Genomic DNA, 25,292 nt, shown 5'->3' with positions numbered 1-25,292 from the left:
TTGGCGCGCACGCATTTGGTGTTTGCACAGGCGCACGCACACGCGTGTTCCTCTTGTCACCCGTGCCCGTGTGCGAGTGTACGTTGAACTTCTTTCGCGCCGTACGCAGCCAACCGCGCTAATCGGAGGTGCGGCGAGGGAGGGTGAAGGACATTAAACTAGACGCAAAAAGCAGTTCCCAAGAAACGAATGTTCATTTCTTAACAACATTGCATGGTGCAGGGGCACACGCAGTGCACGTGGCGCCGGCAGCATCGCGCTCCGGGTTGCTGGTGCTGTGCGTGCGAACCCGTGAGAGCAGTTGGGGTGGCAGGCCCTGCAGCTGTTGTTCTCGTCGGGGTACTTCGAGAGGAGCTCCTCGTTGCCGCCCAGCACGCCCGTGGGACACGCGCTCACACATTGCTGCCCGTCCGCGTAGTGCGCGCACCTCACGCAGCTGTTGGAGCCCTGCACACAGCCCACACACAGCAGCAGCAGCAGCAGCACAGGCTATGGCTGTTCATTTCACTTTAATGGGAGATAAAACAGCCGCGGGGAAAAGGGGAGAGTGAAATGTTGACTCCAAGCTTTCGTGACTGCAGGAATTGATATTCTTTGGGTCTTTCGGTAAAGTCACGTAGATAGGTTCAAAGAAATTAACAAAAAAACAACGACGTTTCGATCGCAACGCAAGCGGTCGTCATCAGGAAAAATAAATAAGGGGAGAGTGGTTCAGAGGCCGAGGCAATTATTGATGTATTTGCAGTTCTGTTGCACCAAATGGGTACTTTGTGCTCGAAAGCTTCCCCCATTATGTGCTGTAATTAAACATAAATATGTACGGTAATAGCGTCTGCGTTTATATAAACTGGTTACTTTCATTGCAATTATTTGCACATTGCACACTGCTTAGTGCTGACATTGGTTGTCAGAAATGTGACTACTGAACATTGATGTCATGTGATGTTGTTTGGAAGGCAGGGTACTATATTACAAGAAGACAACGATACAACATAGATTCATTAAGAGGAGCATACACAGCATGTAAATAATATGACTTACAATGGTAGGAGAAATAGATTAGCATATGAATAGCAGGCAATAGAGAGATTGCGTCGCAGAAAAGATTGAGTGTAGCATCACCGGTTCATGGGAGGGTCCTTCCTGCAGTTTGGATAGACCGTGACTCGTAATGATACAGATGGCAGATTCAGTCCATTGATAGATGCCTATAAAACTAAGATACAATAACATTTATGACTATGCTTACTACATCCGCTTTTCCAGTGGGAATGTGTTCAGTATACATTTCATATATCTACTGGATATCACCGTTTAAATGTGCGATGCTGTATAATGTATATGGAGTAACTTATTGTAGCCGTAAGAACAATCACGTGACGTAGCTTTGATAGGTGTATTTTGGTATTCAACAATAGTTTATTAAACATATGCAGGTTCATTTCATCGTGTCAACTTTTCAGAAAGTCAAAATAAATGTGGAGTGGCAAAAACGAGTCCAAGAGGATGTCGACGAAGGAGATGGAGCGATTAGCTCATGGTCTAGAGGTCAGTGGATTTTTTCACGATTGCCATAGATGGTGACAGCTTTGAGAGGCCATCATACAGCAGTGGATCGATCCTAGATGATTATGAATATTATAAATATACAGTAATATATTGACGAATATCTACAGTGCATTCCAGCGTGCATATTTATAGTGAATGCTAAGTAAAAGATATGCCAGACATTTAACAGAATAAAAAAAGACCCATTCTTGCTGTAATTTACCAGCACGCAACCTTGAAGAAGGCACATTTATATAACTTTACATTCATGCACTGGTAAATTGAAATGTGATTTACGGAGACTCGGTAAATTGGAAGTCACGTTGTGAAGTTTAATATCGGGCAATCGACACAAAAACAAAGATGCCCTCATTACTTTGGAAGACGAGAACCCATCAGAACTGAATCTCTCAAAAGTGCTCATGATATGATTCTTCAAAGTTTTGTATACAAGCACAAGGGCATCCCTTTCCAATCGGATGTCCCACCTCGGGATGACATGGTGCTCAGTGCATCGTTGCAATGCAGGGTATTGAGTTGTGGTGGCAGTTTGGGAAGCACTTCATCCGGAAGTGGGATTTGATGATAGTTACAATGTGGGCCCTGTGCTTCACAATGTGACCTCAGTGGACGATACAGAAACAATGAGATGCTGCACTCGTATAGCTTCGTAATTTTCCACTGAACATTTAAGTCAAATTTCAGACGTGCAGCATGACCACGTTAACCATCTTGAACTCCTCATTCTGTATACAGCAACAGGATCACCTCAATAACCTTGTTACGGGTTTTTGTAAACATAAAGCTTGCTCATCATACAACACAAAATATATGCTAGATCGTAGGACTGTATTAGCAGCCACTAATGACCGCTTGGGGTCAGCTCAACCCATAAGATGGAGTCGGTATGAATGAAGGCCCAAACTTAGTTAGGGGTGCTCTCCATTCCTGGCATAGCTACGGCTCTCCAAATCCTGCGCATTGCTCATTCAATACAGATACATTGGTCAACAGTCTGGTACCTTTGTGTTTGACTCTTATTAGACATTAAAGGCTGCAAAGCTGATCATCTTACAAAGCGGATTCATGCAGTCTCATTTACATTTCAAAGCCCATCAGTATTCTCATTACAAGCTTCACATCATATTCATTCACAGCTCTTAATTACAGAAACTGAGCCATGTTCTGTCCACCGTCTGCTTTATGATGCTTCCTGTTTCCTGTAGATAATTTAGTTTAACAGCAATTACACTGTGATTATTTCGTTTCATTGAGAGACAGCAGAAGCTTACTATATGCCTAACATGTTAAATGTTGCACATATAACGCCCTGATAATTAGCTTTTTAAAATACAATTTTAATCCATGTATAACATTTCGCACCAGGACATTTTGTTTAACATCATGCTATTGCTATATTTATTCAATATGGTTAAGACCATCTTTGTATTTCAAATAGAAATTACATTTAATTTTATGCATCTTTTGCATGACAATTTACACGAGATAACGTGTCAACGTTTCCGATTGTCAGGTTGTCAATTAGCACAATATGTATTTGAGTCAATTATGCTGATCTGTTTGTCCGTTGGAAATCAGGTTAACCTCATTCTTAAATCTCACAATTTGATGAAAGAGCTCACGCGCGGATGCTCGGTGGATTGCTGCAGGGCAGGGCCGTGCGAGATGGCAGAGGCTAGCAGGGGCCCTCATGCGGGAGTGCATTGATTATGGCTGATGAAGGTGATCATAATGGTGCTTCTTTGTTATACAGATGCACCGCTGCTTTTTACACATTTGTTTTCTTGCACCGTTATTAATGTCGCTGTCATTTTTGTATATGAGAAATTAAGTTTCATAATATATATTCATATACTATATTTTTTTGCAAATTGGACCTGCATGGTACAGAGGCAATTTCGCTTGACTCACAATACAGAAGAGAGGCAGAGCATTTCAGACCTACAGTTTAAAGGGCAGCTGGGAAGTTACCATTAACAATTCGTATCTCTTCAGATTATCAAAACAATTAAAATACCATATAGCTCAGGAGTAACTGACCAATTAGCCTGTGTTTTGCAAAAGCAAAACATTAAAGTAAGATTTGGTACGGTACACAAATAAAAAAACTAGTGTCTTGTACTAAAGATTAATTACCGAAGTGATCAACAGAAGGTGTATATCGGATCGATTGCTATGCGGTAAAGGCTATATTGGACAGCCGGGACGTAACATTAGCGTAAGACTAAAAGAACACTAAAGGAACATTAAATAATCTCAAACACAGCTGTCAGCAGTGGCAGCGCATGCTTGCCAACAAGGACATTCAATTGATTTTGATAACATTGAAGTGTTATGCAAAACTAATTATGACTGGCCAAGACTAATTAGAGAATCCATCGAAATTGAGAAAAAGAAAAATAATTTCAACTGCTCTGATAGCTACAGACTTAGCGCAGCCTGGAATCGTATTATTAAGTAACTAGGGGTTGTTCGGGGGCACCTGTGGCCTTCAGCCAGGAAAGTTATGAAAAAAAATTCACACGAACGACGCATTCACGCAAGCACCCGATGCTCCGTTTTTAAGTTTTAAAATGAAACATCTTTGAATTGATTGTGTTTTGAATTATATAATTGTATTTCTTCATTAAAAGCTTATATCATTTTACATCTGGAAGACTTCATTGAAAAGGACATTTCGTGTGAATTTTCTCTCGTCGTTAAGTCGATGGCCTTGCTGGGGGTTCGGTTCGATGCGGACTTTCACCTGTTTGGGATTGCGGGATCGAGATAGGGCGACACAGAGCTGCTGGCCGTGCGAGAAGACTGCCGTCTGCAGATCGATTCTAACGTGATCGAACGTCTGTCCCTGCGCCTCCATCGTTCATGCAGGGGGCGCGTATGTTTGCAGCGCCCCCTGCATGAAAATGATGGAAAGTGCAGTGTTCATCACAGATAAAGTTGTGCGCTTATATATTATTAAGTAATACACAATACATATTGCAATTCCTTATAGAGGAGTCACATGCTAAGTGGCTGATTACTGATCTATTACATAATTGCAATACCCCCCCAACTCCGCCTCTGATCACGAACAGTGATGATGTCATCCTGCACTATTTAAGACCGAAAGCAGGTGGATGGCTTCACTATTCTGGCAAATCGCCCGAAGATGCTGGATGTAATTACCAGCGAAACGTCACGCTACTCAAATTGTAAATGTTGTGGGTTCACTCTTCAAACACACCGGTGGGCTGAAGAAGTAACTAATTGGCGTTTTGTTAACGTGACACATTTTTTACTGATTGGCCGTGTCAGGTGGCGGAGGGTTGCGACACATTTATAAATAACGCGATCTCACCCAGAAACCTTTATTATGAAGAATACTGGTCACGAAAGCGTACGTGTTAAACTACTCTTATCTCTGTTAACCCACAGCTACACTGGGATGAAGCGTCGTCGCCAATCCAACTCTATGCCTAAGGAGGAGGGAGGTTTTGCCAGACACGGCGTGATCACTCGTAGCAGAACATCACTGTGAGTTGACCTTCCCTCTCACTTTGAAATAGGCGAATGCACTTCAACAACCTCTCGATTTCAACATAATAGCAGAACAATAAGGGGACATGTACAACATTCATCCTCCATTGGTACCCCGCAACTCGTAATTTATCAAAACGCCACAAAGCACGAGATTTAAAGTGATGCAAGCTCTCCGCATCTCTAATGCCAATTTGCCCACTTGGCTTTTGGCACACGTTCTGTATGTAGACTTGAGTTAGCACCACCGGAAGGTTACGGCGACTTTGACAGACACATTCCTTTATGGCAACCTTCTCCGGAGCAGTCATGTTACGCCTACGGAGTAATAATAACGCAAAAAGAAAGTGCCTACTTCATACCGACCACAGAGGTGAAGGGTCAGATTGTTATTTTTTGTGTCTACTGTCACCTATTTGACCAGCAGTCAGTCACTCCGTTGGGAAATACTCCATAGGTCAGGCAGCCAGCGTTGGTTGTGAAAGAAGGGGTCATTTTCAGACGCGCGCTGCCATAACAGCGGAGCAGCAGACACGATGCGCTGCCGTGCGGAGGGTGAGCAGAGAGCAGCACTCCCACTAGTGCACTTGTCGCAAGGCCACCGCATTCTGCGGCGATCATTAACTTAAAAAAGAGTCAAATCGCTGCAATCTGTGTCAAAATGGACAGGCAACAAAAGTACATCGGTACATTGTTCATATAAATTATAGAGATGCTGTAATGTGCAGTGACAATGAAACTGGTGCTATTAAGAGCATTAAGGCAGCTCAAAAAACACTAGGTTCTGACATAAACCTGCGGGTTTATTTTGAGTGAAAAAGTAGCACGTGTAATGAGCGATTTCCGAGACACGTCGTGCAGAGGGCTTCTTCTTATTATTATTATTATTATTATTTATTTCTCACACTGGGCACAACACAGGCCGACATATAGCTACGTCTCCTCAACTGAGCTACACACAGCCGGCCTACTGCACGGTCCCATCGCCTACATCCCACCACACAGCTGGCCGACTGGTGTGACGATGACGGCGCTGGGAGCCGCGCAGAAGATCTTCGACGCGGCCGAACGACGGAGAGAGATGACGGCGAGCAGCGACGCAGCCACGACCCGGGACCCCACCGTAACAACCCCGAACCTTGGGTCCGCTCTCCCTTATATACCTCTCGGCATGGCCGGGCTGCACCTCTGGCCACGCCCCTTTCCAGAACCTTCTAGCAGGTTCCTGGAGCTTCCCGACTAACCCCACCTTTTACCTTTAACCCAGATACGCCCCCCCTTCTGATTAGTTGTTACATAACCTTGGTCATATCCTTGATTACTCTTCCAGGCCAGTGGGTGTCACCCTGTCATTACACATGTCAACCAAACATTCTGCACTCGCCATTATGTATTGTTTAGTGAACAAAAAAATAACAATACAATAACAATACGTGGTTGTGATGTATGGCTCTGATGTGTTTTTGTGCTGTACCACGTGTTGTTCAGCATGCTGTTGTTCAGCATGCATGGAAAAAAAACGGAGTATGTTCAGCAAGCTGTTCAATTTTTGGTCCCCTCCATATGGAGCAAAACGTCATGCAAAACGCACACGATACAACCCAAAAAATACATCAGAGGAAATAATAATGTTTGAACAGCTCTGTTAAGACCACATTTAAGAAAATATCTATTTTTCAACAGATAATAACAATAGCATCTTATATATGAGAGGCACATACATTCCCATGAGCTCTTTTTTCAGGAGGGCCCTGCATTGGAATGTTTGGCCAAGATATTTATGAGGTTTTTTTTTTTACTGTGGGAGGATTTAAACTGGATTTCAATTATAAAAGCAACATAGTTTATACGTAAAGAAACATTTAATAATTAATAATTCGGATTTGGTGAGAAACCAGCATACTGCACTGCCATCATGAGCTCTGTGTATCTTCCAACCTTGCCGATATAAGGAAGCCACTGGAGCTATGCGCCTTTAAATCTACATTAAACACTCCTTTCCTTGAGCTGCTTTTGGTGTTGAGTTTGTTGTCCTTTCCTGCACCTCCGATTAGCACGGTTGGGTACATACGGTGCAAAAGAAGCTCAAAATATATCCATACATAAAGTTCAGCCTCATGCTGCCATGCCTAGCACTGTGACTCTGGATCTCTATAATCTGTCACCTAGGTCAGTGGTGTATTTATGGCGGACTTTTCACAATAGCTCGAGAAGTGAACAGCCAGCGGACTAGTGGCAAGTGCATATTTGTGATGCCATCCCAGTGGATGAAACATAAGCCATTTTATGTGTTTAATGATACAGCTGCTTATATATGAATTGTATTGAATCTGCGGTTTAGAAGGAGATCATAGGATGCTGAGCTTCAATTTGTTTGCATCTTACCTAAAAAACACATGATTAGTTTTCCCATCTCAACCACTTGCACAGCACGCCAGGAAGCTGAGCATCAAAATAAAATGTGCAAGATTTCAGTCACCGCATCTAGTATGTAACCTGTTTGTCCATGTATATAAACAATTAAGATTGCTATTGCTTCAATAAGGAAAGTAATTTGTGATGTCACTGAAAAACAAGAATGCACAACTATGACCGATTTTGGCAGGATTTTTTTACGTGAAAAAAAAGTATTTTGTGGTTAGTTATTTCATTAAGCACTCGAGGTTGACAACATGCTATTATGAGACATTTGAAAGTGAATGTTCCAGTAAAAAAAAATGCTTTCATTTTATTTTGTTAAAAGAACAAAAATAATTGCTTTTCAACATGAACATTATTCAAAACATGACCTTGGACATACTGCTACATTTAAATTGTATTTAAGAGTAGTATTGAACATTTTAATAATACTCATAAATAAATAGTCGTGATAACAATTATTATTACATTTTGGCTACTTAGGTGTTTCATCAGCCCAGTCACCATTGAATTCACGCAGGAAAATTATCTCAAATGTTTTGTTTAAATTAACGTCACATATCCCAACAGTGAGATTTACAGTTATAAATCTATTTCGTGTTTTAGGTGACCAATATGCTTTACATTGGTTCAGTGAGCTACATTGGGCATCGGTTGAAAGAGGCCGAGTGAGGTAATCATCTACCGCGGTCATTCCTGACATGATGAAATGTTCTTATCACTGTAGAAGTTCATTTGATGGACTAATGCAATTCACCTAATGGGGGCGCCGCGGTGGCTAGGAGATGTTATCTCCCTCGCCTGCTATGCAGGAGGTCGTGTGTTCGACCCTGACGCCTGCTGCTGTATATTTGGAGTTCGCATGTTCTCCTCGTGGTCGCGTGGATTTTTCTCCGGGTCCTTGAACGTCCAGTGAAGTCGTATTTTACGGTTAATACGCCCGTGTGACCAGCCAGGGTGACCTGACTGATTTTAACCGCAAACCTCCACAACCAGCAGCTGAAGCGCCGTCGCCTACCACGTCGCTGCCCCATTCCTCTCACTCCACCCAGGCTTTGATTGGTTAACGTAATGGTCGCGGCCATGTGCTCTACCCATTTAACAGGTTGGCCGAGTGCTCCACCATGCTTATCGATTGCAACCGTTAGCCCTGGGGAGTGATTTCCTGGCGGCGTAACAGTCCACTGGTGGGAAATGTGTCAGCTTCTCCACATTGCAGGGCAGTATTTTTTGCAGCCTTGGTAAGAGCAGCTTTACAGTCAGAATGCTTTACCAATGAAAACAAGCAACCCCCTGCAACGTTTTGAAGAAATGCCCACCTGTACTGCATAGTTAAAATCAAAGAAAATGTAATATATCAAACTCTTAAAACGGATTACACAAAACAGTAACATTTAAAATTGACACACATGCTTACACTGACAAGATAACTCTGATTGTGATGTCCTGTAAAAAAATATAAATGCTGCTTTAGAAGTGGCATTGTGCTTTATATCCATGTTGATGACAAGTGATGACAATATCCAGTCACGTCACCTCTGCTGTAGGTCAGGCCCTCATTAAATATGGGCGGTGACTTTTATTATCTTCACGAAAAAGTTACGTGCGCAGAAAAGCGTTGTGTCACCATCGCTCACAGCGGTCGCTCGCCACGCGAAGGCTTGTACACATTTACTGTGCACTCTGAAGTATTGAGGGCCTTTGGCGACGCGCACTTTATGATGCAGCTCCCATCGCAGGTAAATTGTGCGGCGATGAAGCCATGGTGCGCATGAAGCACTCAGCTGCCAGGGCTGTGAGATGCCTGTAGAAGTCACTGGAGGATCAGGTTTCTGACCAAATCTGTACAGAGTTTGAGCTTCAGCCCTTGATTTCCCTTTATTTTTAATGAGGCACCCACGAGGTTGAATCAGCAATGCAAATGTTCAAGAAACTAATAATGCAGAGGCGAATTGGAAGTTCAAAAAGAGCTGTAGAATTAATATGTTCATACTTGGACTCCTTCATTTCCCTTAAGGACCAGTCATTGCCAATGATTTTATTTATCACCCAAAGTACATCCCAACTATAAGTTCGCTAAAACCGTGGAGATGGTAGAGACACCACGTAACCCAGTAGAAACAATTGGCCAATGTTTACCTCAGAAACGTGGAGTGAGTAGGTCAAGCACAACTTGTTAGCTATCAACCTGGATACGGCATTGCATAACAAGTTCTCAGGCTGGGGCCTTCAGCAGAGCTCTCCAAAATAACTGAGCGACTGAGACGAGGACGTGATGTATCTCGTGGTAGCTCGACTGGAAATGAGATCGTGAAGAACAATATATTTAGGAAGAGGTTTGCAAAGTCGAGGAGGTCGAGAGATGTATTATCAATTTTAGACATCAAGGTAGACATTTTTGATGGACTATGAACATATTCAACTTTCCTATTTAACGACAGTGCGTGTGGTGTTGTACAGGCCAGAGATTCCAGCTATACTCAGCGTATCGGTGCAGGTGATAGACAATAGAAATCGCACGGCAGGATCGGGGGTTTAGCAACTCATAAATTCAGCTGAAAACATGGGACGTGTGAAATTGCAGATGTTATCGGGACGAGGTTCCGATGGCTTGATGGAGGTTGGAGGAGGGCAAATTACTGATGCGTCCGTGCGTGAGTTGGCAACCAGAGGAGGGTGGCCAAGGACAGGACCTAAAGCCATGCGATGGGACACTGTGAAAACAGACCTTGGAGGGCAGTTGCCGACAATATGGGTAGCTATGGGATCTGGATGAAAAACAAGGGAGCTCTGGCAAAGTGCAGTGGCATCAATGGCACTGATCAGGATTTTGACCTCAGGTGTTAAACTGTTTGTGTCCAGTGGTAATCTTTCTAAAGGACGTCTGTCCATTCTGTTAAATTGTAACACACCACCGCAACCATATGCTGCGGTTGCAGAGTTCAAAAAGCCGTTTCTGAGAACAGATTTGTGGACGCAACAATTTCCTGAGAAAATGACATGGTCACCGACTGCATTCGGCATTAAAGTGCCCCCTTTGAGAGATTCATCCCGATGCACACACCATGTGATCTGACCCCATTTGATGTTACTGACCAAAAGACCCACAAGCATCATAACCAAGGATAGAAATAACTAAACCTTCCCAGAGAAGAATGTTGCATTTTTTTTTCAAACATTCTGATTTGAATCTGGTCTCACCACTTGCATGCAAGTGCTGTTCCTGTGCACTCCTCTAAACATAATGACCTTCCCCTGACCTCTTAGGAGAGGGCAAGGTATCATAGCGTGCAAATTCCCCACATCGAAATTGTGTATCCACCGAGGAAACTACCGCCAACAACCCCACCGAACGTGGCGCTAGTTTATTTACCCGTCTCTTAAGATACCTCGTCGTGTGAAGCACACGTCTCGTCAACAGGGGACTGGCCAAGTCACACCTAAGTTGTATTAACGGACCAGGCGAGGGCAGCAATTTTTCCTAGATCCAAGATTGTATCGAGCCCTAGAGCTCGGGGTTAAAACTCCCCCCCCCCCCCTCCTGCTCTTTATCAAAGATTGCTGCGGATTCTCTAATATCCTCGGGGAAGGGAGGACCTCAGTTTAACGTCCCACCCTTGCAAAACCCCAGCGCGTCGTGACACAGAGCAGCGACTGAGCAATGCATCGAGGGAGCAGTTGAATTCAGGTGAAGAGAGTTAAAGTCCAATCTACTCTGGTTCAAAGTCACACTCTCTTATGAGCATATATTGATGTGTTTTGCCTTTTCATACAAGTTTATGAGCAGTATTCTAAAACTGATTGTAAATTATGAGATTTAGTTTCTCTAGTTCAAATCTCAAAAAATTAGGCTGGGTTGTGGTGTGGCCATCAGCTATTTTACAGTAAAGGAAGCGTGGAAATAGGATTTGTTGATCATTCAGAGGTTGCGTGTGAGATATATATCTACCAGGCATTTGAAGCATTTCTAAATATGAAGGTAGGATATATAACATATCCTACCTTCATATAATTAAGTCAATCGTGAAATAGGTTTCAATGTACGTTGTTTTCGCCTTAGGTCGTGCTCTCCAGGGAAGCATCCCCAAAGTAAATACTGTAGCGGCCTTAATGTAATGACAATAACTATGAACTCGTTCCATGCTGAACGTTGTCCCGCGTGCCGTGCTAAGCACATGCACACTGAGATCTCAATCTGATATTTATTATCAACGAAGACAGCCCGGAATCGCTTCGTTCGGCACGTTGGGACGTGTGTAAATTGGTGGAGTAAATTGGTAATCCCGGAAAAGACATCGCGAGGACTGGAGTTTGGAAAACTGCTGAACGCAAGGGGGGGGGGGGGCAGTGCCGGATTATCCTCGTAGCAAAAGTATCATAATGCTACGGGCCCCACACTTTCAAGGGCCCCGCGCTAAATGCTTTCAAGCTATCAATTCCGGTTCAGTGATTCTGCACTTGCTCTATTACTATAGTACTATACTGCCTTCAACTTTTATGAACGACTGGGTGTTTAAGGTTAGCGATTTGTCGTATTATCTGGCTATACAGCAAATAAAAAAAATACAATTACTTTACTATGCAAGTATTTTTTTTTATATTTATGTGTTTTTATTTATTTAGGGCCCCTTTATAACATCATGCTACAAGGCGCCCGCACGAGCTTCATCCGGCACTGGGGAGAGAGACGTTCTGCGTGCGGCTTTGTGGGCCATCGCGAGCTGACTTCACGTGCGCCGCATGCAGAATCGGCTGCTTGAGTTATCAGCGCTGGTGGGGGGGGCGAGTCTTCTCGCCACGCGAAGCTACGCCGGTTCAGGCGCACAAAGTTGATAGAAACGTCGCTTCACACTTTGTCGTGTGCGCGCGCGTCTCGACATCGCAGGCCGTGCTTGGTGCTTGATCGACTGGAATGTCCGTTGTCCCCCCCCACCTCCTCCAAATAGCGAGTGAGCATTGCCAACAACAAAAGCACATTCGAGTCTAGATTTGTCGTCTATCATATCAGCCGGGTACCACTACACCACGCTCGCCCTCCCCCTACCCCACACCCCCACCCCTCCCCCCCTTGCTCCCCCCCCCCTTTCTTACCTATATAACCTCTAACCACGGCAACTCTCTTTTCCACTTCAGCAAAACATTTTCTTGCTGTGGTTTCCCCACCTGATGATGATTGCTTGTGTTGCAATCGAAACGTCGTGGTTTAATTTATTTTATTTTATACCTACGTGACTTTGCCGAAAGAACCAAAGAGTATAGCACATGGAGTGTTTTAAAAAACGCTCAGTACGGCGGTACTCGCACACATTCCTATTACACCGTGTCACGAAATGTTTTTTTGTGCCCATCTGTTACTCACCGGTCCGTAGCAGGTAGCTGAGTCATTGAACTGCAGACACTCCGTGTCACAGGGCACACATGTAGATCCATCCACAAACTCCCGGTAGGGTCTGGGAAAGAGAAAACCAACATCAGCATTCACATCAACTGCTGCTGTCAGCATTTGACTTGGAATTCAAACGGATTTTTTTTTACCATTCTAATTTTAAATATCTTTTTGTTATTTATTTTCTTGTGCAGCGACTGGTAACCAAGCAGAGGCAATGGACTCAGCACCCATACGAACCTACTTTAATCATGTTTGCCAGCCCATATCTGGACCCACAAACTCAGAAGGGGTTTTGTTCTCTCACAATACATTATTAGTCAGCTTTTTCGAATGCATTGTCAAATGAGCCACAGTTAATCACGCATTACACACGCATTTATACCTACATACCGTATGAAAAATATATTTCTGTATTGATACATTCATTTAACTTTTCAAGTCAAATCTGGAATAATTATGAATGCAACAACTAACAAAATGGAATAAAAAATTTCGTTTTGAATATGGAATATATTTTCTTGCAAGAGCAACGGGCCGCAGTAGCTGCAGCGTGTGAGATACGGAGGGTTTAGTGGTACATGATGTGCTCAGCCGCACCTTGAGATCAGTGCATGCTAAACTGTTGTTGGTTCCGATAAGGTGTTTAATATCAGAAGGGTTGAGGGGCTTCAGGTATGCTCTCTGCCTTTGGAACCCCATCCCAACCCATAGCAGGAATATTGCTGGCACAATGAGTGGGTGAATTAGTGAGTGGGTGGGTAGGTGGGTGGGTGAGTGGTGAGGCAAATGGGTGAGTTCATAGGTTATATCAATTTCAGGAATGCAGACCCAATAACATTTTGAAGCGAAATGTAAACATTTTTCTTTCATTTGCTTATCCTGAAGCTGGATTGATGAGCCAATTTTGTTTCGCTCTATCGTCAACGTTGTAATTGTAAAGTTCCTCGGGAAGATTCTGCGGGTGAGGAGCGCAACGCGCGAGGCCATGTGTCCCGTATTGTATCGTGGCGGCGTTCCCCTCACCCACTGGCGGTGTAGCAAGCCTCCACACAGGCGCGCCCACGGCTGAAGAACCTGCAGGAGATGCACTGGTCAGGGCCCGGTCCCCAGCAGCCGTAGTTCGAGCACAAAGGGTCACACAGCATGCCCTCTGAGGCTGCACACGCAAAGGGGCATACGTACACACGCGTGTGCACACGCGCACACACATGTGAACAGATGTGTCGGTGTGTGTATGTGTGTATGTATCAGCCAGTCATCTCGGTCATCTCAGTCAGTCGACCCGTGGCACCTGGGTCTGCCCCGTGACCTCCTGCCAGCGGGCGTTCGACACTTCACGTGGTCTCAAGGTGCACATGGCCTGGCACAAGCGTCGTGGTGACGTCACCGCCACTTAGTGGCGAATGGCGCTTGTTGTTGTGTATATATGGATGCAAGCGCACACAACTGCTGTGCACATATGCAGAGAGGTACAGTAATTATAATTCTTGTCGGTGAGACTCATCAAGGGTGTCAAAGGGAGGACTAACCTGCAGTTTACTTTCACTTTGTATCGCGTATCTCAGCAGTCAGAGATGGTTCCATAATTAAATGATGGCAATGATTTTCAAAACCATGTCAGGTTCCTATCGCTAAAAGCTGCAGCTAAAAACGGGCTGCTCTCATGTTAACTTTGACGAATTGCTTTGAATGTGACACTTCCACACGCCATTCACTCTGAGTGGTGTATGCCACTAAGCTGTACGATCAGCTGAATATATTCCAGGCAGAATATATCAGCGCCACACATGCCACACAAATACTGCAATGTGCACCAGACCCCAAATCTGGGTGTGAGATTGTAAGGCAAAGTGGTAGACGTGGCGTAGCCATTTAATCGATTCAGTAATTTGGAGGCAGCGTTGGTGTTTCATCCAGGGAAGATCATCTGTGAGACCCCCCCATATGCTGGGATGATATCTAGCTAGGAGATGGCAGTGGAGCAAGTGGGCCCATGACCTATTCATGCAAAGCTTTGAGTGGTTTCAGCCCATGCATTGGTCTCCTTTGGAGTATGTGGTTTACGATACCATTTGCGAAACATGCATTAAGACAGTTTGGCCAAGCTTCCCAATGCAGGGTCCTCTCACATGTGTGCACGTACGTTGAACTTCTTTCGCGCCGCACGGAGCCAACCGCGCTAATCGGAGGTGCGGGGGCAGAAGGACAACAAACTAAACGCAGAAAAGCAGTTCTAAAGAAATTCGTTTCCATTGAGGCCTTCTCGCTTAAATAATAACCAGGCTCGTTTGTGAATGGCAGGCAGAGGGCGACAGTCAAGGGGGATAGACGCACTGCAGTTGGGGGGAGGCTTGTTGTCGTGGATGAAGGGCGTCTGTCGCTCGCTCATGAACACCGACGTCCAGTTGATGGTGTTGTAGTAGCAGAGGCGCTCGTTCTGCTTCAAGTAGACGTTGCCGGCGCTGATCTCGTGCAGCGATGCCAGGCCGAGCGCCGTCACCGTGGGAATACGTGCCACGAGCAGCGAGAAGCCCCTGAAGGGATTGACACAGAGCGCCGTCAACGGTTGGATTCGACCTGCCTCGATTAAGCGGCGTCTTGAGACAGCTGCACCAAAACAGTGGAATGCGGGCAACCCTAGGAAACGGAACGGATATGTATTTATTTGAAAATAGACGTTCAGTCATAGGCAGAGGGAAAGGGGAAGGTCCTTGAGGCTGGGCTAGAAAAGGTACAGGGGATCGACAACACAGATAGTTAACTAAAACTACACTATAATTATTTTTTTTACCAGGTAAGGCCCACTTAGCTATGTAGCTTTATTTTAGAAGTGACCTGGCCACAAATGATCGCCCTACGAAGTGGAATATTACGTGGCATATTTATAGCAGCCAAATACTCTAAACGCATGTTGAATTTAAATGTGGAAGGAAAAACCGGAGGACCAGGAGAAAAATCCACGAGGCCACGGGGAGAACATGCCAACACCAGATATGCAGACGTCAGGGTCGAGATCGAACCCACGACCTCCTGTATACCAGGCGAGGTGGGTGACATCTCGCTATTGTTGCGCCCATGGGGGAATGGGGCTCTGTATTGTGGAGACAGCAGAGGAGAAAAGCGACTTGGCGTTGGGTGAGGAATGTCTGGGGGCTATGACAAAAGGCCTTGAAAGGAGATGGCCTAGGTATGGGAAAAGAGCTATTCGTGCGGTGGTGATCACCAAAAGTGACTGGTGCTACTTATTGTGAGAAGATGGACTTGGTGTTGGAGATGACGAGATTGAGAGTGTGACCATGAGAGCGAGCAGGAGAGGAGATAGATCCATGTTTGCCAAGAGTGACTGGAATACGATTGAATACCATTCGACGGATCATCAACATGGATGTTCAAATAATTATTGGTAAAGATGAGTGGAGAAGGGAGAACTGAGTTCGAGGTTAGACCTTGAAAGTCAGACGTGAAGGTTGCATTTGGCTTCGGTGGATGGTAGATGACAGAGAGTTTGAGGGTGTAAGGTAGTGGAATATGAAGGAACAGATGCTAACACAGAAATAAAAATTAACATTGTACGGTGTGAAAGAAGTTTAACCTCCATACAATACCTAACTTATGGAATAACCAGTTAAGAACCACCTGTATCAGCACAGGCTGTGACGGCATCTGGATTTTAGGAATTATTTGTTATACTAATGCTCCATAAAAAGGTAGTACAATGACACATCACTCAACTTAGATTTATTAGGTTGTAAATCCACATAATTTGCATTAGCATGCTAGGGTACTTCATAATTAAAACTCTGACAACAATAATACTACTGTAATAAAAATTAATTGGCCAATCAGCCCAGCTCAAGGATACGTTCATGGAACACAAATTTATTGTTACATTTGACTTATAAGATTTGACTGTGACTGCAATCCTACTGGGATCATAAACATGAAAACTTTTTGTTTCAAGTAGTTTGTTTTTGCCAATATACCTTGAAAAATATACAAAGTATCGCATGCATTTTAAATATGAATATATTTATTTAAAAAGTAATGTTTCCATTTTTTTTTTTACAAATGAATTATAATTAATTGGATATTTAAAAATAAACATGAAAAGTACACACAGGGTAATAAGAGGAATTTCTGAAGAACACAGGACATCAATATGGAACAAGCTGTCCATGCAGTCTGATCTGTCAAGGCCATTACACTTCATACCTTTGTAAAACTCTGCCACGAATTGTGGTCAAGTTCTCAAACACCCCAAAGTCTGTCATGTTCCGTGGCCAGGCCTGGATCATCAAATAGCCTGTAAAAAATCACGGTAATACATTTTTAACTTTAAAGCCATTACAATGTACTTTGTTCATGACTAAAGCTGCTTATAGCCATAATTATATGCTCGTAGCTGCAATTAAAAACATCTATTTACATTTTTGGGCATGGAAAAGTGAGGTATGAAAATACATTCGCTGGTAAAAATGTAAAATAATGGTATCGTCACTGGTTAAGTAACAGGCTCAGAGGCTGAACATATTTAACTTAGGGTGTCGGTAAACAAACGCTGCCATAAAACTGAAACACACATTGTTGGTGTAGTAGTACATGCCTCTAATAAAGCTATTGAGGCAGAGTTGGCGAATCATGCAAAGATCACAACATGAACGAGATTCCTAAAGTTATTTTAGAAGATGGCAGTACAGCACGTGTGTGTGCGTCCCATCTGGGTGGACGTTTAAGTGCTGTCCGTTTGTATACAAGGCCTCCTGAATATGAATCTCGCGACTCACGGCCACTTCCCCGGATGGATGAATAACTATGACTATTACGTTTTGTAACGAGACGGGATTTGGTAAGGGATTGTTTGTTGACGATGGTGGGCCCACTCTGCAATGAAAGGCTTTAACAGCAGGGATTTCGTTGCACAGTAGCAGAGGAAATCATTAGCACCCATGCAGATTGTGGCAAGCTGAGCAGGACTTTGTGGCCAATGTTCAAAATAGCTGCGAGGTGGCTCATGCTACTAATCCATATTTGTAAGCACCCACATTCGTTACGTTTTAGAATTAAGAGTCCTTTATTTTACAGGGTAAAAAAACACTGATATTCGTGTGAACTTTGCAAGAAGAAAAAATACACGAGCACTGTTAATAATTGATTGTCGGGTAGTTTCAACTATCATCACCTGTTTAATACATTTATTGTGCTGTTTTCTGAAATGAACGAAATCCCTTCGTTTGTTCATTTCGAGTATTTCAATAAAACTCGCCCAAAATAAATAACCCCTTTTCCATTGCTCAAGGCCACTACATATGCAATTATCAATACAACCTATATGCTATATTGTTTACAGAAATCAAAAAGAACAACAACCCATGAACAATGGACAGTATTTTGTCTTTAGTTTACCTGTGACTTCCTTGACGCTGCGAAACACATTTAACTTTTCAGGTTCAAGGGGAGGGATTTTCATGTACGAATCCCTGAAAAGAATACAAGAAAATTCACAACACAAATGAATATACAACAAATAATATGTGGATTTGCTGCTATTATCTGCGGCCTTAGTAGCCTCCAAAAGGCACAAACTACCACGTCAAAGAGCCACCAGCACCATATTGTGCCTCTGTCTCTTGGATGAGAATAAAACTCCACGTTCTCCATTGTGCATGCATTATGTAACCTGGCACCGGCAATCCCAAACAATAACTCAATCTAGATGCTAATGCAATGGACATAAATAACACAGACGCAATAATGCCAGAAATGCAACATTGAGTATGCACGGGACGGGAAAATATACGAAAGGAAGAGTGATCCTCCCTTGTTCCGTGGGCAATTTTACTTGTAAAGTGCCTTTTGTTCACTACAAAGTGCATCAGTTGCACGGGAAGTGGAACTCTTCCACACCGGTAAACTGTGGCCACTTCCACAATGTTGCAATTTGTCTCGATGTTGCATTTCATCGCAGCGCACACTCGGTCACAAAACTCTCCAGCGTTATCACATTCACTCGGGAAAAAAAAACATTGACGCTACAAGCTGTCTCAGGGATATGGGGGGGGGGGGGTATTGTTGACTGAGTACTGCTTTGAATGTTCTTTGCAGTCTCGTTAGAATCTCAGCAGGTATAGCTGTAAATATAGCTCTCATGTAGCGCATCAAAGACATGGAACCCCGATGTGTGATGCTGCATTTCACGTAAATTATAATTTAATACTATGTAGAGTACTGACTTAAACGCAAACCAAAATAGCAATATAATTTGCAGTAAATAAACAACAGAAGAGACAATAATGAACAATTATTTTACTCCATGAGGCATTATGGTTTGCATTATAACGCTAATTATGAATTCATCAAGCGTGCTAATGAGAATAAAGTAATTGGAGTATAATACTTCTCAATACCTGTGTGTATTTAAACATCTGGCTCAACATTCCCATCAATATAAGATATAATGGACATAATGTAATATGCAGTGTAAAGAGTCTGAAAACAAATGCATTTCTAGATATTCTACAAGATACCGGAGGGCTGATTTATTGAAGATGGGGGGGGGGGGGGGGAAATAAGCGTGAAGAACAAACGTATTGTTATTTATTTTTGTCTGTTTTTAAACAAGAATGGAAGGTTACCGAGGTCACAGAGACAGAGAGAGAACAAAAACTACGAGTCTCATAAAGCAGAAAATAAAATGTGAGATTGAGGGCTCCGGTCACACGCCCGAAGTTGAACGGCGTTGAGTTAGCAGGTGCGGACGACCAGGGGAAGGCAGTGCAGAGACATTGAGGCGCAGCAGAGAACGAATGGTGACCTCCCAGCGCTTGCCGGCTACATCCCGCACGGACATTGCCAACCAGCAGACGGCACCAGCGCAGGGGCTGGAGTCAAACGGTGGACATGCGAGAATGCGCGCCGACTGCGTACCCCTTGATCCCCGTGACGAGGAAGGCGATGTTCCCGTTGATCTTCGTGCAGTTCTCAAACGTGTCGATGTTTGAAGCGTCCACGGTCTGCGCGTGGCTCAAGTTTCCCGTCCCGATGCCATCGCACGCTGCAAAACCAAAGGGTCGTCCGCGCGCATTCCTTAACTCCTCGGTCAGCACGTGGTAGCTGTCAGCTTCACGCTGAATTTTTTTCGATTTAAAGCTTCCGTGACTGCAGGGATTCATCTTCTTGGTTCTTTCGGTAAAGTCACGTAGAATGGAAATAATAAAATAATAAAAATAAAACATTATAAAATAATTCTCACGACGTTTCGGCCACAACGCAAGCAGCCGTCCTCAGATAAAGAACAGATCTGTCGGGAAGACAGAGTCTTCAGACTTCTTCCCGACAGACCTGTTCTTCACCTTATTTATTTTATAATGTTTTATTATTTTATTATTTCCATTCTACGTGACTTTACCGAAAGAACCAAGAATAAGCGTCACGCTGCTCTACCCTCAACCATTTCTTACAGAAGCCCCCGTGATCGTGTTCGCGTGGATCCCACCCAGCCCACGTGACATACATAACAATCCAAAACCACCTGTGCCGTGGTATTCAAGGCCACGTAAAAAAGCAAGAAAAAAACCAAAAAATTAATCACATTCCTCATCCATTTCAGTCATTCGTGAACTTTAATATAAAAGTATAATTTTCCCCTTTGCGTGGGACATTTGAACATGTGACATATTTCCTATATATTTCATTTTTCATGAATTTTGAATGAGGGTGGCTTGAATTCAAACTAACACGGTTAATGGAGCTAAGAATGCACGAATCCGATCCAAGAATAGAAATCTTCCTTGCCATCATCTCGCATCACATCACGGCCTTTCTGTATCACTGCAGTACTCAGATGACGTGTACGTGATGAGCCACTTCGTTGAGCTATCATTTGTGGCAAGGTCGCTTCTGAAATATAAATGAATAGCTCAGTGGACTTTACCGGATAATATTTTTTAAAACGTTTTATTTGTATACATTTTAAGTGGTTTGTTTACCTTTCCTATAATTTGCACTGCTATCGTATTTTTGCTTTTTTTTATTGTTGCAACGTCTTAACCCCCCCCCCCCGCGCCCCCGACTGGACATGTGTGAAAAAGAGCTTCATAGCTCATCTGATTCCTCCTGCAGTACAATAAAATATTCTGATTCCGATGAGCTCGGCTGTGTTTCATTTTGATAGTCTGTTGTTATTTCAAAAGAATGTCCAATAATATATGAAGCTACGCACTTAATAATCCTGGCTCTCCCATAAGTGATGTTCACTTTACACTCCTGGAATGGTACCTCTGCTATTGGAGCTACGAGAACTGCCATGGTACATCATTGTACGAAGCGAATACACCGAAGCGAATAATCACACTGCAACTAAAGCTACAACGTAACAAAGCCCAAGGTCCAATGTCAATGTTTATAGATTAACCAGTCGTCATCTAGCAAAGTGACTGATTGTTAAGTAACTCAGCAGGGTGACGGGCTATTCAATTAATTTAGTTTATTCAATTAAAACATTGGGGTGTCGTGTGCGTGGGGGTCTCAAACACAGATAATTGCGGTATCGGTTAACCGCCCCGTGTCTGCATCTCTGGCCAGCATTGCCTAGGATGCACCATCTGTTTAATTATTAAGTCACACCGTGCCCTGTTCTCCATGGTCACAGCTTGGTGTACATTGTTAACACAACCCCTGTGGTGGCTGAGATATGGTATGGGAGGCAATTGGCAACTTGAGTGGGTACCAACCTCCGCTTTGATTGTTTAGTTCCAAGCAGAAGGGCTGAAGTCTTGATTTTAAAGGGCAGCTGTATAGGTTACGTCAATAATAACATCACAAACAAAAAACAAGCGTCGCGACTACGACATTAGATAATGACAGACCAGCTTTGTCACACGAAATTAAGCAGCTCCTTCAGGCTCTCCGAATGTGCGTTCGGACTGAACCACGCACTGGTCGCCATCGATGTCCAACGTTTCGCACATAGCATCTTGAGCGAAACGTCAGACACCATGCCGAACGGGAACACACATTGACGAGCCATGCAGCGCAACCGCGGCATTGTTCAATACCATTCTTCATTCTTGAGCAACACTGCTCAGCGGTTTGTTCTTGTGCCAATATGTCCTCATGAGATCAACGGCAGTGCAACACCTGACGTTACGAAGGTCTCTGCCACCAATACTGGAATGTGGAACTTCTGCCACTGGCTCAGGGCCACCAAGGGACATGATCAACGGTCCTCTGTCCCTTTGAACAGGGGAGACAGATGCTTTGACTCTGAACATTTAGTGAGGATGAGGTGAGGTGCTGGGCTGCTACTAATGAAGATGGTTCTATCTCCGTGGATGCGCAGGATTCAAAGAAGCTGAGTGCAGAATATCTGCCGGTGTTGGCGAAATGTTCTCAGAACAACAAGAGCCCATTAACTCGACACCGAGGCAACGCTCTGTCACATCTTTATCGCTTTCACTTCGCAGCGGCCACGCATGTGCGGTTGCACGCGAGAACCGCGATGCAACGGAGGTCTGCGCCCCCTTTCAGGGTGCATGTCGCGAGTCGTGAAGAACACAAAAAACAACTCGTGAGAGTGAATGTGGGAGTAGGGATGGTGGTGTGTCTCCATCTCCCTACCTTTGGTGGGACAGACGTGAGTGCAGCTCTCACACTTCTTCTTGCCCTGCTTCTCCACCTCGTGCTTGCCGGCCGGGCAGGCTCGCACACACGAGTTGTAGTCCACCACGAAGTTATCTGCGGAAACGGCACGGACATCACCGCAGTGTTTTCTCGCCTTACTCGATGAATAAAAAAAATCAACGTGCACGTCACCACCAACGTGGGCGATCGAGTCGGGGAAAAGCTGCTCGGTGCTCAGGTGAGTGTTGGGTAGTGGTCATCTCTCTTGGCGGCCCTTGGCTCGTGGTGAAAATTCCATATTCCTGTGGTGAAGGCCGATCTCTACATGGGACGACCATAGCATTTTGTATTGGCCCTCACAGCAATGATGGGCTGATTTGATTCCCAACAAGAATTTGAACGTCCAAATTTCTATTTTCGAGTCAAACTCTCTGCGCAGCATCACCTATCACAGGCATGCAGGGAGTGCGTGCCTATAATGCTGTTTCGCAGTAGAAGTTTATGATTTGTGGAACCATCAGCATGTGGCTCATATCAAAAGCAGTGTGTTACCAAACTGTATAAACACGTTTATTTAGAAGCGTAAAGGTTTGTATTAATATAATATTGATTGTTAATTAAAAAAAAGTGTGCGTTGGTTAGAAGACGTCACGAGAAGGGATGATGGCCGGTCGTCAAGACTAACAATCGAGTGGCAACAAAAGGATGGAATGTGCCCGAGAGGAGACCCACCATGGAGATGGACTGATGGAATCAACCCATGTGCAGGTGCTAGATGGATTTTTGCAATGCAAGACCGTGAGATGAGGCGATAACTTGCAGAGGCATTCATCCAGCTGTGACCACATTATGGTTTATGAAGGTTTTACGTAATTAAGGCCATAACCCCAATAAACATACACAATACCAATTTGATATAGTAACTTTGAATTAGAAGATCTTAGGATTCGTGTATTGCAATTGGCAGTTGCAGTAACTTGGGTAACTGGTATATACTATTAGTACTGATATCGTTATGGACTCTTAAAAATGCTATATAATATTAATATACATACCAGAATTAATACAACCCATTATCTGCCAGAGTTTGGAAAAATAAATTCAGATTTTTTTTTTAAAGCTTTCGTGACTGCAGGGATTCATATTCTTGGTTCTATCGATAGTATTGTTATTATTTTATTATTTCACTTCTACGTGACTTTACCGAAAGAACCAAAAATATAAATTCAGAATTGTTTGGGAGTAAAGTAAAATACTGCAAAGATGCGAATCCGTGAAAAATATCGAGGGTCACGCGTAAATACCCCTCTACTCCTCTCCACGGTGCACGTCCTGGTTTTTGTATCGCGCTTAGAGATGTATATTTATTTAGATCCTTCTGTAAACACCGATTGTTTTGTTACATTTAGTAGCATGTGTCATATTAGTATCAGTCAACTCAAAGTCTCCTCATTCTGTAATGAGCATTGGTTGGCGCTCGTATCCTGAGACAGTGATGGACATTCCACATTCCCATGGTGGGGCCCAGTAGCTCTAAAGGGCTAGGCCAGGTTGACCCCCGACTCAACCTCAACGTGATGTTACGAGTCAAGCGCTGTAAAGACAGCTCCTCCAAGCAGGGTGCAGTGTTAGTGGTGTTGCTGACATTGCCACCGAATGTGAAGAAGAGGAAGAAGATAAAACATCACAAAAGTGCCATTCAAGCTCTATGACCACGGCTCATCTGTATGAGCAATAATCTGAGGTGCCTGATAACAGCAACGCGTAAAATAACAGCGACCTCGCTGTCCTTGGAGGGAACATTAAGCAGGGCTGTGGCTGGGAGATTCCTGGGGGGGATGAAAAAGATCCTCGGTTGCACTGCTTGGTCGGAAATGTCATTGTTTGTGTCAGGGTGAGAATTTACGGACATTTAGACTTCAGTGTCAACATTTCGATGAAGTAAGTCAGGGTCTCCATATAAACAAAATTTACGGAGCGTTATGTGTCTGCCATGCATGAGAATTTAAAACATAAACAAAAAAAAAAGAAATTTAATTTTGAATGACTGTACCCCTAGTTCATTTTCGTATTTGATGAACGGAGACTTTATTTTACGCAATAATTAAACCAGTGTAATTAAACTTAAATCAGTTTAAATTACTCAAGTCTGGTGATCAATGCATGCACAAGAAACCGCCATGTACGATTTATTTTGCGTTTGACTTGGTTGAATGCCAGCTTTAAAAATAAAAGTGTCAATTTCATTGCAATACAATAATCTCATTACAGAGTACATGGGAAGGTGCGCCCCCTACTGTGTAGAGTATGAAAAGGTCACGATAAATATATATTTTTAAGTGAACAATCTCTTCCAAATATGCTGGGTCCATCACACACTGCACGCATCAATGCATTGATGGAACTCAATTCTTGCACTCACAATGCATGCGTCGTGTGTGAAAATATTACTTTAGAGTCACATTTGCTTTATTAAATTACCATAGTTCACGTGACCCCTGCAGCCACTTGAAATGCTACATTGCACCATAATTTAAGAAAGAAAATTACGCTTGAGTCAAATCACAACCCCGAATCGTGGCATTTTACCAAGTCGTAAAGTTGGGAGGCATTCACAGGCCGACTGGACACGTGATGTTTTATGGACATGGTCACCATGGTTACCATGGTCACGATGTCCATTTTTTTTTACTTAATTCAGTCACACTCAGCTCAGACAGTATATTATGAAATGAAAAAAAGACAATCCCTAACAAAGCCAGAATCTAGCTACTAAGGA

At 43.6% G+C, this 25,292-nt stretch overlaps 1 protein-coding gene across 2 annotated transcripts in view; it reads right to left on the bottom strand.

Annotated features, from left to right (window-relative positions):
- The window catches only part of LOC133344587 (receptor tyrosine-protein kinase erbB-4-like), a 257,044-nt gene that overhangs the window by 88,776 nt on the left and 142,976 nt on the right, over positions 1–25,292 (bottom strand). For both annotated transcript variants that reach the window (XM_061554583.1, XM_061554585.1), the window contains exons 8-15: positions 22,511–22,627; positions 19,820–19,946; positions 18,299–18,372; positions 17,108–17,198; positions 15,230–15,429; positions 13,919–14,051; positions 12,866–12,956; positions 290–447 (exon numbers count right to left, since the gene is read on the bottom strand). In XM_061554583.1, coding sequence (XP_061410567.1) covers positions 290–447; positions 12,866–12,956; positions 13,919–14,051; positions 15,230–15,429; positions 17,108–17,198; positions 18,299–18,372; positions 19,820–19,946; positions 22,511–22,627 — 991 coding nt within the window. The remainder of the gene's footprint in view (positions 1–289; positions 448–12,865; positions 12,957–13,918; positions 14,052–15,229; positions 15,430–17,107; positions 17,199–18,298; positions 18,373–19,819; positions 19,947–22,510; positions 22,628–25,292) is intronic.

The sequence above is a fragment of the Lethenteron reissneri genome, chromosome 20 (genome assembly GCF_015708825.2).
Source record: "Lethenteron reissneri isolate LAM-NWPU_2019-01 chromosome 20, ASM1570882v1, whole genome shotgun sequence".
Classification (NCBI taxonomy): domain Eukaryota; kingdom Metazoa; phylum Chordata; class Hyperoartia; order Petromyzontiformes; family Petromyzontidae; genus Lethenteron; species Lethenteron reissneri.
This window is presented reverse-complemented; position numbering and strand designations above follow the sequence as displayed.